Source organism: Microtus oregoni, unplaced genomic scaffold (genome assembly GCF_018167655.1).
Source record: "Microtus oregoni isolate MIOR12 unplaced genomic scaffold, Mior012 000002F_ref0000024, whole genome shotgun sequence".
NCBI classification, from domain to species: Eukaryota; Metazoa; Chordata; class Mammalia; order Rodentia; family Cricetidae; genus Microtus; species Microtus oregoni.
In genome coordinates, this window is record NW_024543061.1 from 12,096,534 (window position 1) to 12,110,039 (window position 13,506).

General features: G+C 41.8%; 1 protein-coding gene across 1 annotated transcript in view; it reads left to right on the forward strand.

The window, feature by feature from the left end:
* The window catches only part of Eif2ak3 (eukaryotic translation initiation factor 2 alpha kinase 3), a 69,020-nt gene that overhangs the window by 22,433 nt on the left and 33,081 nt on the right, over window positions 1-13,506 (forward strand). Inside the window, exons 3-4 of the mRNA XM_041636932.1 lie at window positions 9,770-9,964; window positions 11,402-11,535. Of these exons, the coding sequence (XP_041492866.1) occupies window positions 9,770-9,964; window positions 11,402-11,535 (329 nt within the window). The remainder of the gene's footprint in view (window positions 1-9,769; window positions 9,965-11,401; window positions 11,536-13,506) is intronic.

Sequence of the window (13,506 nt, forward strand, 5' to 3'; positions counted from 1 at the left end):
TTGTGTGTGTGTATGTGTGTGTGAGACGTGGGGAGGTCACATGGCCACAGCACTGGTGTGGAGGTAGAGGCAGTTCTCTCCGTTCACTTTTATGTGGGCTCCAGGCTTGCAGGCAGTTGTTTTCCTTTCTTTTGAGCATGTAAGTTTGGGTGTATCCTAATAACTGGATGTGCCCGGAAGTTCTCATAACCCCTCCTGCTGGAACTCCAGCTCTCGTTAGCCGTGAAGCCTCTCCATCATCTGGGAGGCACAATCTCCAGAGATTCCTTAGCAATCTTATTTTTACTTCCCCATCATAGTGATTTTGGCGTGTAAGGGGAAGTAAAGACAGTATTTCTATAATACAATAAGAATTTCTATAATACATAATAATAATACATCTATCTATCTGTTTACCTACCTACCTATCGATTTTTTTTGAGACAGGGTTTCTCTGTGTAACAGCCCTGGCTGTCCTGGAACTCGCCCTGTAGACCAGGCTGGCCTTGAACTGAGAGATCTGCTCACCTCTGGCTCCCAAGTGCCGAAATTAAAGGTGTGTGCCCCCACTGCGTTCTTGGGGCTTCTTCCTCCTAAGTCACAGATGCTAAAGTGGCAGTGTCATCAGTGGTTCGTTTTAGTTAAGTAAGAGTTGCCACTTTTGGTTGAGGATATAGCTCAGCTGGTAAAGTGCAAAAATCCTCGGCTTCAGTCACCACCTCTGCATAAACAGTTGTGGTGGACAGGACTGTGATCCCAGCAGTCTAAAAATGGAAGCAGGAGGATCAAAGTTCAGTATCATCTTTGACCACATAGGGGGTTCAAGGCCAGCCTAGGCTGCATCAGACCCTGTCTCAAAATTTTTAAAAGTTACCATTTTATGTCCTATGCATAGCACATCATCTTTAAAGAACTGAAATTATGGGGCTGGAGAGATGGCTCAGAGGTTAAGAGCACTGACTGCTCTTCCAGAGGTCCTGAGTTCAATTCCCAGCAACCCACATGGTGGCTCACAACCATCTGTAATGAGATCTGGCACCCTCTTCCGGCCTGCAGGCATACATGGAGGCTGAACACTGTGTATATAATAAGTAAATAAATCTTAAAAAGAATTGAAATTATTAGAAATATAACTTCTTGGTTCCCGAGAGATGGCTCAGTGGGCTTCTCTTCTGGAGGACCTAGGTTTGAGTCCCAGAACCAACGTCACAGCCATCTGTAACTCAAGGAAGTTTAGAGCTTTGTCTGTTGCTGTGGAGCCAGCGCAGCCCAAAGGCTTCCTGCAGTTCCTTTCTTCTTTTCAATATTCCATACAGTTTTCAAATACATTGCACCTGAAATCCCAGCATGGGGCATGGCGGCACTCAGGCAGGAAGAATGCTGTGAGTTCAAGGAAAGCCAGGGCTATATAAGAAAAACTTGTCTCTAGATGAAAAATACTTCAGTCTTCTTGTTTATTCTTATCCCTCTCTCCAAAATCGTGTAGCCTTTTAAAAAGATATACCAAGGGTTATGAATAAATATATTTGTGTGTTTGAATATAGTATATTGAGTGCAGTAACTGCTGAAGACAAGATAGAGCAGTAAGAGGACAAAGAGCAAGGATGGCTGCTCACCAGGTCTGGTGGTCAGAGAAGGCTTCTCAGAATTAAATGATGAAGAGAAACTGCTCAGCAGAAGGGTAGAGAGGGGAGGGAAAGGATTGCCCTGGAAGAGGAATGAGGGTTATGGTGGTGAGGGCTGTAGCATGCTTAGGAGACCAAAAGAAGTGAAGTAACAGTAAGGGAGAGCAGCAGAGATGAGTTGATGAGTGGGGTGGATATGCTAGGTCTAGCAAATTACGTGAGGCATCTGTTACCCTAGTACTAACCGGCCTGGACCTGCTTAGCTTCGGAGATCAGATGAGATCTTGGTATTCAAAGTTGTGTGCATGTAGACTGTTAGGCCTTTGTGTTTCATCTGGAGCTTACGGGAACCACTGAAGGAATTTAGGTGAGAAAGTAACTTAATTGGAGAGGAAGGACCAGTCCAAGCTCAGAAGCAAGCTGGACCAGTTGAGGTTGCACTAGATGAGGATGGTAATTTGGACTCCTGTGACAATGGTGGAAATTGAGTGATGAATTCATGAGAAGTTTAAAGAGGGGCCTTTTATGAATGCACAGGCCTAAAGGGGATTTAGTAGTGAATTAAGAAGAGAAGTAGAGCTGGGTGTGTGGTGTATTTCTGTGGTCCTAGCCTTTCAGAGGCAATAGTAAGAAAATCTAGGAATCAAGGCTAGGCTGGGTACCCTAGTGAAACCATGTCTCTAAAAGGAAGAACAGGAGAAGGGAAGAGAAGAAAGGACTGAGATACGTGGTTCACTTGCAGGGCCCTCTCCTTATAAGATGCTAAGGAAGTGTTTGACTGTACAGGTCTTGCACTCCCAGGGGTGAGCTCGGAGCTGCACACAGAGCAGTGTTAGTGTCCTGGGAACCAAGAGCATTGGTTGCGTTGAGGAGAAAAAGGACACCAGCAACTGAAGACCAGACTTTAGAATCCAGTTTCTTAAAATTGAGATGGAGATGAGCAGAGATAACAATATTTTAGAGATAGGCTGGTTTTATGGTTTTACAGATTTTTCTGCATTCCTTCCAATTTCTCTACTGCTACTTGGTGCTAGTACATATTTTTTTAAACTTTATTTTTATGTATTTTTTTAACTGGTCTCGTGTATTCCAGGCTAGTCTTGAACTCAGTGTGCTGATAAGGAGAGCCTTGAACACCTGGTCCTGCTGTCTCTACTTCCTGAATGGTGGGATTACCCAGTTTTCTGCAGTCCTGGGAACAGAACCCATGCTAGGCAAGCATTCTACCAATTGAACTACATTCTCATCCCCTACTTTAAATACTTTAAATATAAATATTTCACAACTAGAAATAGTTGGCGAATCATTGCCAGATGCCTCTTTTGTAGACAGCCCCTGATTCATGAGTCTCCAGAATTCTCACAGCAAAGAGAATGTCAAAAATCCTTTCCATTTTGATTGTAGAGGATTTGGGAAAGCTTGAAGAGGAGACGTGAGCAAGCCTGTTTATTAGATAGCCAAAGCGAAACATTCATCAGTAATTTACAGACCAGAAGAGGTCTATCTTTCTAAAATAGTTGTGAAAGGGCTGGTAGGATGGCTCAGCTGGTAAAGAGACCTGACACCAAGCCTGACGCCCTGAGCTTGATTCCTGGAGTCCGCATAGTGGAAGAAGAGACCTGGTTCCTGCAGGTTGTCTTCTGACCTCACTCATGGTGGCGCATGTGCCCTCCCCCAACTAAACTTTGATTTTTAGATAAATAAAGTAGTTGTGGAGTAATTAAAGAAATCACCTGAAATAAGTCAGTGTAAGGAATGTAAAGCATCGAAGTGTCAGTTTTTACCCGTGGTCTCCCAGTGAATGTGTAGTGATGGAGGGACTTGAGGAGTGAGACTGGGTGAGGTGCAGAACATTCTGTCGTGAGCCCTGGCTTCAGATGAAGCAAGCGGTGTGCGGTAAAGCAGAGTGTCCGGCTTGGTGCTTTGGATGAGTGCCGCCCACCAGTCTTCCCCTTCCAGTATAATGAGTTCCCAGTCTTTGTTGTTACTGTAGAGTGCTATAGATGCCCCTGTCGTGATGGGGGTGGGCAGGAGTGTGTTCCCTGTGGTAGGTGCTCCAAGGTAATGGTCTTTTCCAGCTGTTTCCATTGCTCTCTCTGTTGGTTCCTCCTTGTTGAAACAGCATGTGATAGTTTTCATCCTTACCCCACTTCCTCTTTACCTTTTCCTTCTTCATTCTTTCTCTCCCAGCCTGCATCTGGAACCTGACTTCTGTAACTGCCCAGTCAGTGTGTTTCCTTTTGGGTTCCAGAGCAGACTGGCAGCAGTAAGTCCCAGGAGCCATCTTCAATTTTTAGTCCCGCTGTGCATGAATTACTACTGGATACTACTTTGGAGATTTGGTGATGGTTAATGTCTCAGTCACTTACTGACAATTAGATGTGTATACACATCTGGCTTCCAAAGCAGGACGAGTGGAAATTCATTATAGAAAAAAAAAATAGCTGATAAGTACAGAATAAGCGATAGAATTAGAAATCACTATTTTATTTTGTTTAGATGAATAATAGAATCATCAGCCAGTACTAGAATGAAAAACTGATGGGTCGTTTTTAAATGGGGAAAGTTAGCTGACTCCCTAGAACTCACTGGTTGGTAACAACTTTACTAAAAGTGGAGCATGCAAATGCTGTTCCCCCTATATCATGGCATAACCCAGGAGTCACTGCGTTTTTTATGTGAAGGTCCAGATGGTAAATACCGTAGGCACGGGGAACACATGGCCTCTGTTGCTGTTAGGATGATTACTGTAAGTGTAGTGAATGCAGGTGGAGCTCAGGAGTGACCACGGATGATATGCAAATTAAAAAATGTATAACTGCTTTATGATAAGACTTTTCTTAATGAAACTGATTGGGCAAGACTCAGCTTGCACAGTTCACAGACTCCTAACATTATAGGAAATAACACCAGTTAAGATATACATGTTCCAGGAAGTACGTAGGTTAAAAGAAGAAGCTAAAGAATGTGGAAAGTTCTGACTGTGGGACCTTCTAAAGTACATGGAATGCTTTCTCGAAAAAGGGAGCAATGGGGCTAGAGAGGGCTCAGGAGCTGCTCTTGCAGAGGGTCTAGGTTCAGTCCCCAGCACTCACCTAGTGCCACACAACTGTCTGTAACTCCGGGGCCAGGGGTTCCAATGCCCTCTTCTACGTCATCAGCCACCAAGACACATGTTCAGGTAAAATGCCCATATATGTAGAGTAAAATGGAAAATAATTTTTAAAAAATTTCAGAAAAAGAGGAATGAAAGAGGCTTTTACTGGAGTGTGGGGAATCAGGTAGGATGTGAAAATGTGGGATTCCTCATGGTAAAGTTTATCTTTGGGACAGTCTGGGAAATGTGAACCTCCAGTAGTTACTGGAAACCGATGCGTGTGGGCTGCTGTATCGGCCTCGATGCATTTCATGGTTGAAATATTTCACAGTAAGTTCTCATTGAATACTTGGCCACATAGAAAGCAAGGAAGAACTAAGTAAGAAACAGTCCCAGGCAGCTGGATTTTTTTTTTTTTCTGGTGTTCATTTTAATGTTTTTTTTTTCTCTTATTCAATTGAGGTTCCTTTTCCCAGGGACAATCAAAGTTCTTATTTCCACTGTAGTCTTTTAGACAACAGTTCTGGTTACACGTGTACCTGTGTGCGCTTAGCTTTATGTTCAGTAACAGAAGTCAGATTACTTTGCTCAGCTGTTAATTCTTGGTAATTGCATAGAAAAAGGCTCTAGATCTGTTCTGAGCTTGCTAGCCAATGTGACAGATCTTTTGTTTTAAGATTACGAACAGGGGAAAACAAATAGAGGAAATAAATACAAAACAGCAAGAATTTATACTTTTTTAAATGACCAAAGGGAAACGCAGGTCCCATAATTAGCCTCATCTGCAGAGCGGCGGATCGGAACAGATAGCTGCTCACGGTGACAGATGGGTGGAATGTGCTGGGGCATCAGCCGGCACCGCAACCTACATTTTTTTCTATCAAGAGGTTCAGAGCTGACTGTCGGAGTGACTCATTCCTTTGCTTAGAGGATGAGGTAATGCTATTGTGAGGGGTGATGTCATCTCTACCTGAACTGCATGCATATAGATCTGCTCAGGCTCTCCAGGAAAAGCACCATCTGCTTTCATATCCACAGCCTGAAAGGCTTTGAAGAGATTGGTGCAAAGGTCACCAGCCTCAAGTATGACTCATCAGCAGCCAATCAGAGAAGAGCAGCTACTGAAAAATAAACTTCTAAAATCATAATCCAGAAGTGTGACAGAATGACTCAATACTGAATCCCAATTCCTCTGTCTTAGGTTTGTGTTTGCTGAGTTACCACTGTGGTCAGTCATCTCAAACCATCTTGGTTGTTTAAAACATTTGTTTTAACTGGAGATTAATTTTCTGTTGCTTTGGAGATGCATAGGTCGTTCTTGAATTTCAGTTCGCATTAGTTTGTCAGCTGCCTTTTGCGGTTAGGAGCCCGTGCTTTCATTCCCTAAGAACCAGCTGCTACTGTAGGAAAAAGAGTTGCTAGTGGGAGAAACATGCCAAAGGAGATGCTCACTGCTGGTGGCAGACCCAGCGATTCTTCCTTTGGTGCCAGTGATACCCCAACCCCTTTGCATTTACTGTAATTTGAATCTTCCATTCTGTTGTGTAGAATGTCAAATTCCTAACATACGATGGAAGGTAAACAGCAGTAAATACTTAATTTGTATCTTAAAATGGCATAGCATCTACATACTGTATTGCGTTGCATCTTTATCACAGCAAAAATTTGTTTTAATGACAACTTTAAGTCAGACATTCTACAAATATAAAGTTAATTGTTTTAAATGCAATATGATGTTATCAAGAAATATAAGGAAAAAGGCTGGAGAAATGGCTCAGTGGTTAAGAGCACTGAGTGCTCTTCTAGAGGACCTGGGCTCAATTCTCGGCAGCTCACAGCTGCCTGTAATTCACACAGGTAATGCACAGATACAAACGCAGGCAAGAAGCCAATACACATAAAATAAATAAAGTTTAAGAGAGATACAAGGAAGCAGAGAATAAATAGTAATTTTAAACTAAGTAATATCAGGTGGCATATTCCAATATTTTTGGAGAGCTTATTTAAAAGGTAGGGTATTAGCTAGCTATGGTGGCACATGCCTGGTAATCACAGCACTTGGAAAACATGCAGAAGGGTTGCTCTGAGTTTGAGGCCAGCCTGGGCTACAATATGAAAACTGTTTCAAAACTACAACAGAAAAACCATGTAAATATCCTTGTCAAAATTTCTGCCTAGAATTAACATTGATAATTCTTATCTGATCTAAACTTTACTTTCATGATTACAAAATGATATTGTTTCCAAATTCCAACCTTTCTGTTTTTATTTTTCATTGGTACTTATTTTTTTTATTGGTCTGAATTCAGGAATTCCTCTTTTTATTTTTTTTAGTAGCATTTACTTTTATAATAGTCACTCGGTACAGACAAATTGTAAACATTCTATGCCTGGTAAACAGTTTTGAGAACATAATAGAGTCTCAACTTTAGTTCCCACAGGAAGTGAAGCACAGTCCAGTGGCAGAGCACTCACCTATTGTGTCGGAGGCCCCGGGTTCCACTCCTATCCCAGCAAAAGTGGATACAGAGGGAGCTAGAGAGAACTCAGTGGTTAAGAGCACTGGCTGTTGTAGGTGGTGATGGCGTATGCCTTTGATCCCAGCACTCGGGAAACAGAGGCAGGTGGGTCTCTGTGAGTTCAAGGCCAACCTGGACAGCCAGGGCTATACTGTAAAACTCTGTCTCAAAAATAAATAAATAAACAAACAAACAAACAAATAAATAAATCACTGACTGCTCTTGCAAAAGGCCTGAGTTCAGGTTCTGGTGCCCCATGGAAACTCAAAACCATCTGTAACTCCAGCTCCAAAGGGTCCAATACTCTCTTCTGACCACCATGCCACTGAATATACATGGTATACACACACACACACACACACACAGGTAAAACACATAAAATGAATAAATCTGAAGAAAACAGATATAAAAGCAGAGGAGCTGGACAGTAGGGCACTAGCCCATTGCCTGGGTGCCTGAGACCTTTGCTTCAGTCCCTAACAGCTTAAAAAAAAAAAAAAAGCACAATCTATAGGATGGAAAATTGTCTGTAAGTGTTCACTGCCGGTATTTTCTTAGATTTTGAAACAGATCAGTGATACCAAGTAGAAGGCCGGGTAAGGTTTTAGTGGGCAGGTGTATAAGGTGTTCTGGGGAGAAGAAACACATTGTCAATGAACTGATGAGTGGTAAGAGGATTGGTAATTGTTTGGTTAAGTAACCATGCCAGATTTCTGCCCACCACAGGGAAAAGGGAAAGAGACAAAGTGACAGAAAGGTTGCTAGAGGTCACACGGGACTTTGAATGTCCTCTACTGTACTTCAAGACCTTAGGATTTAGGGTCTTTAGTAAGAAGATAGTAAAGAGCCATTGAAGATTTTTCAATATTGTCATAACAAGCTTAATGGGGCCAGAGTGATTAATCTAAAAGATACATCAGCTTAGTCTGAATGAAAGTGTATTATAATAGCTCAGGTCAGATGCAGTAAGGATCTGAACTACAGTATGAAAGCAGTGAATTAGGACAGTGTCTCCACCGGTCTTCCAGACCCCCAAAGTTTAAGGCAGAGATTTGGGAAGCATAGAGAGTGAGTTAATGCCAACCTAGAACTACTGAAAGCGAGCCTGCTGCTTCAGAAACAAGGGCATCCAGGAGAATTCTGTGTTAAAGCAGTGAGGCTGACGTTTGTTTGAAGGGTTTGTTTGCTGTCTGTAACTCTTTCATATTCTCTCTTCCCAAAGTTTTAAGCCTGATTGATCGAGATAGGAATTGTGTCATTAATTGGAGTTGGTGACATTTTATTTTTAGTGCCAGCAGGTGAATGCCATGAGAATCTGTACTAAAATTCCTAAGACATTCGTGGCCAGAGACCGTGGATCATGCCCCGATTTCCTTTCTTTTGCTCACGCAGTCCAGCGAAGCCACCACTGAAACCTCCCAGTTTCCACTGTTCTGACAACTTCCTCACTTCCTTCAGTGCTAAGTAGTCTTTGTCTTGTGCCTGCTAGTTGTGCCTCCACTGTTGTCCCCAGCCTGTCCACTTTCTTCCTGGTGCCTCACTAGTGACCAGGTCATTTCTACCCAGAGACTTTTGCAAGCTTGTTCGCCAGATGTCAACATGGTCCACTATCTCATGTTGAGAGCTTTGCCCTGCTGTTAGTAACGTTCCCAGCAGGATCTGCCATGAGTTCTTTATTGACATTTCCTTCTCACTCAACCCACATTTTCCTCTGCCCTTTATCTTTAATTCTACATTCCCCGTAATGATCTCTGTTACCAACATACTATATATCATTTACTTATGACGTTTTTGTCCCTAGACACCAGAATTCAAGCTCCATATGGCAGTGATTTTTGTCTGCTTGCCTTTCTGGGTCATTCATCAAGATTTTGTTTAGCTGGGTGTGGTGGCCAACACCTTTAATCCCAACACTTTCAGGAGACAGAGGCAGGTGGATCTCAAGAGTACGAGGCCAGCCCGGTCTGCAAAGAGAGTTCCAGGACAGCCAGGGCTACAAGGATAAACCCTGTCTCAAAAAACAAACAAAATAATAGATTTTGTTTAAAGAAGGAAGGATGGCTGCACATATAAAACATTTAGGAGGCCTAGTTATGAGCCATCCAACTCAGCAGATTTGAGAAGGTAAATGAGGAGAATGGACCCTGGTTGATTAGCATCTCTTACCCTATGTTCCCCTGATCGGACTGTAAGAACATAGGTTTAAAAATAATACATGTTCTACTAGAAAATCATACCATTCCATATTAATGCCTATAAAAATAAACACACACACACACACCCTTTTTTTTTTTTTAACTTCACTGGATCCCCAGGCTCTCTTTTGGCAACTTACTTGTCAGTATGAAACTTTCTTGACCTGTAGCAGAGTTTGAGAAAAAAAACCTTACTGGACTGTCAGGCCAGGAGACTGTAGGCCCGTGAAGTGATGGGCGGTTCTTTCCCGTTACTTCTGGTTGATAGATTGTGTTTTATGTGTTGCTCAGAACCCTGGACCTTAGTTGCTACTCTTCAGATTTGAGGCTTTTAAGAGTCAGCTTTTGTTTTAGGTGTTTGGGAATAAGATGATAATTCCTTCCCTGGACGGAGACCTCTTCCAGTGGGACCGTGACCGAGAGAGCATGGAGACCGTTCCTTTCACTGTGGAGTCCCTTCTTGAGTCGTCATATAAGTTTGGAGACGATGTCGTTTTGGTTGGAGGAAAATCTCTTACTACATATGGACTCAGCGCATATAGTGGAAAGGTGAGTGACAATGTGTGTGGGGTGTTGGAAGAAACAGGGCTTTTAATCAGAGTTTCACTGAGAGGCTAACTGGCCTACAGCTTGCTGTGTACAGCAGGCTGGCCTCGAACTCACCAAGATTTCCAGTTGGCAGTTGAGCTTTATTGTAATTTCCCCTGAGGATTGTTGTGGACTATTTCTTTACACTGTGTGAAGATATGTCACTGTGATTGGTTTAATAAAAAGCTAAGCTCCAAGGTCAGAGTTGCCTTGGATCAGACTGATGTCAGAGTCTTTAATGACCTAGATTCTCTCCAGCAAGAGTTCTAGCATAAGTTCAGAATCAGCCTGCCTCTGAGGTCAGGTATGTAAGGTAAATCCATCGTTAGAAGTAATTAATTTAAACCATCATTTTTACAACCCACCTTAAGCCCTGGGTATATAAACATTTTCTGTGTAGATTTACACTCAGAAAAGGAAGGATGAGGATGTGACTTTTTAGGTCCCCACAGCTCAGCAGTTCCTCATCCAGGTGCTGGGCCCGGCACTCACGTCTTGGACATGCTTCTGCGTGGAGCTGAGGAGTCCGTGCTATCCAGGCTGGCCACGGTAGCTCTAGTCTTCAGTCTTCTTTTATGCGAGGTTCTCCTGTGAAACAGCAGGGTTGGGACCCAGTCACCTGGTCCTCTGGCTGGATGTACTGCTACAAAAGTCTGGGATTCCAGCATGTCTTCAACCTTTTGTGTGGATTTTAGTTTGGGTCAAACTAAGGATCCTCCTTTTTTCTTAAGCCTAAAGGTATTAGAAAAGGTTCAGATTTTTCAAATCTGTATACATAACGCTGGATGGAAATATTGAGACTGATTGATTTTTTTTCAGCTCATCTGGAATTTTCGTAATGACATTTTTGCAAAGATACCATTTGTTATTCATGGAATTCCCCCAAAATAGGGCTCCAATTACATAAATCCTAAAATCACTCCCTGAAATAAATACTGTTGGAACTTTCATGTTTCTAAAATACTCGTTTCAGAATTTAGTGATCTAACTGATGCTCATTACTTAAGTACTTTTTATGCTCTTTTAAATTACCTTTTAAAAATTATAAACATGGTGGTGATTGCCTTTAGTCCCAGTGTTAGGGAGGCAGAGGCAGGCAATCTCTGAGTTTAAGGCCAGACTACAAAGCAAGTTCTAGAATAGCCAGGGCTAGTACACGGAGAAACCCTGTCTCAAAACAAACAAACAAACAAACAAACAAACAAAAACCAGAAAAAGATCTTGTTCAGGGCGTAGTGACACACACCTTAATCCCAGTATCTATGAGGCAGGGGCAGGTGGATCTCTGTGAGTTCAAAACCAGCTTTATCTACATGAGCAAGTTCTAGGCCAGCCAGGGCTATATAGAGGTGTGCATGTATGTTGCTTCCTTGATTCGTTTTATATCTGTGTTTTCAGCTGAGGTATATCTGTTCTGCCTTGGGGTGTCGCCGATGGGATAGCGATGATATGGAAGAAGAGGAAGACATCTTACTTCTGCAACGCACACAGAAGACCGTGCGAGCTGTTGGGCCGCGCAGTGGCAGTGAGAAGTGGGTATCAGAATATCAGTAATGGCATTATTTATAAGTTTGGTAGCTGGGCATGGTAGCACACACCTTTAATCCCAACAGAGACAGGTAGATCTCTGAGTTCCAGCTATGCAGGGAAACCCTGAGGGATGTCTGGAAGGAAGACTTCTTTAAAGTCAAGATTTCTCACAGACTTTCCTTTGTAGAGTTTCTGTGAAATATTTGTTAACCTAAAAGGACAAAGTACTTTTAAGAGAAATAAATGCCTTCCTGTGTTAATCCCAAAGATGGGAGGAGAAAGACCACCAACCCAAATCATCGTGGCACAATTAATTAAAGCAAGCAGTTAAATAAAGCAAGCTTTTTTATTTGTATATACAGACTGTCTCCTCCTAAAGTTGAGTTCAAGAAGTCTGCATTGGACTTAAGAAAGACAAGATTTTTATAGCTCAGGGGTAAGGGGGTTTCCAAATGGTGGATTTGGTGTACAAAATAGGTGGGGTTACAGGAGCAGAACATAAACATAACAAGTTAGTCATAATGACCTCCTGAAACAAAGACATGATTGCAAAGTGGTAATAACAAGGTAGCCATAACAACAGGTCATCATAACAAGGTAGTCATAACAACTTTGAAACAAAGGTAGGGTTGCAAGATGGATATAGAAACGTTAGAAACAAAGACATGGTTGCCATTTCCTGGAAGAGGCACTACAGAACCATTTATAGTTGAGGTTACAGGTAGGGGATAGCCCAATCCTTGAGACACAGATTTAATCATAAACAGGAATGAACCTAGTTTGTTTTTACTATAAGATGGCTTTTGAGCCTAAGATGGAGGCAGGCTAGTTTTATTGCTTATGTTGACATATGATATCAAGCGGCTTCACATTGTGTGCTTCAAGGTGTGGTACTATTTGAGTGTCTAGTGGGTAGTTTCATAGTTTATCTCGTTAGCCCTATTTTATTTTACTTATCTTCATTTTTGTAATGCAGAGAATCAAACCCAGCTCTTTGCACATGCTTGGCAATGTTCCATCCCTGAGCTGCAGTCCCAGCTCCTAGTTTTAGAAGAATCATTTACTCTGCTTTCTTTAAAACTACTAGCTGTTCATTTGATGTCATACTTTTTTTTTTCCAAATAATGAACCCCTTATGTAATTTCTCCACTTAAATATATGATTCAATTGTTATCTATGCTGATCCTCTGTCATGCCCAGACTTTTTCAGCCTGATATACTAAGGTCTGAGTGTATGTATAGTTAAAAAAAAAAAAACAAAAAAAACCCAATTATTTTAGATCCCATATTAATCTGTGAAGCTGAACCAGACTTGCAGATTTTGTCATCTGATGAAATAGAATTCAGGTGTCTGTCCTGAAATGTGTTTTTTCAAGCCTGATTTAAGAATGCATTTCTTCTTTCTGTTTTTATGGCCTGTGACTAGAGCTTTGCATTTACCTGCTGTTCTTTATCCTGCTGAGACTGTTAAGTCTGAGAGCTCAGTGGGAGCTCAGCCACCCGGGAGCAGAAGTGCAGCTTAGCAGATTTGTGAGTTACCAGAACTGGAAGATGTGGGGTTCTAAACTCTGGATTCCTTAAGAGTGTGTGTCTTCTAAGCTCCACGTTCCTTAGACATGAACATATATGTGTATGTACTTATACATATATGTATTCATATGTGTGTGCATTACTAAACTTCAGAATTCTTGTTTAGACCATTTTCTTTTTAAGTGACATGATAGTTAAGTCAATAGTTAAGTAGCTTTCCTGTTTCGTAACTGTAGAGGAACATTGCTGCTTTATGGATAAGAATATGGACACCTAGGACAGACTGAATGATCCACCATATCTTGGTTAATAGAGATCTGACAGTAGAGTTTAGGTGACTGAAAAAGTTGAAGTTGTTCAGCAAGGTTATCTTTCCATTAGAATCTAAAATTGATGCATGTACCTTGCCCTTTATATTGGTTTGTTGGTTTTATTGCACTTGA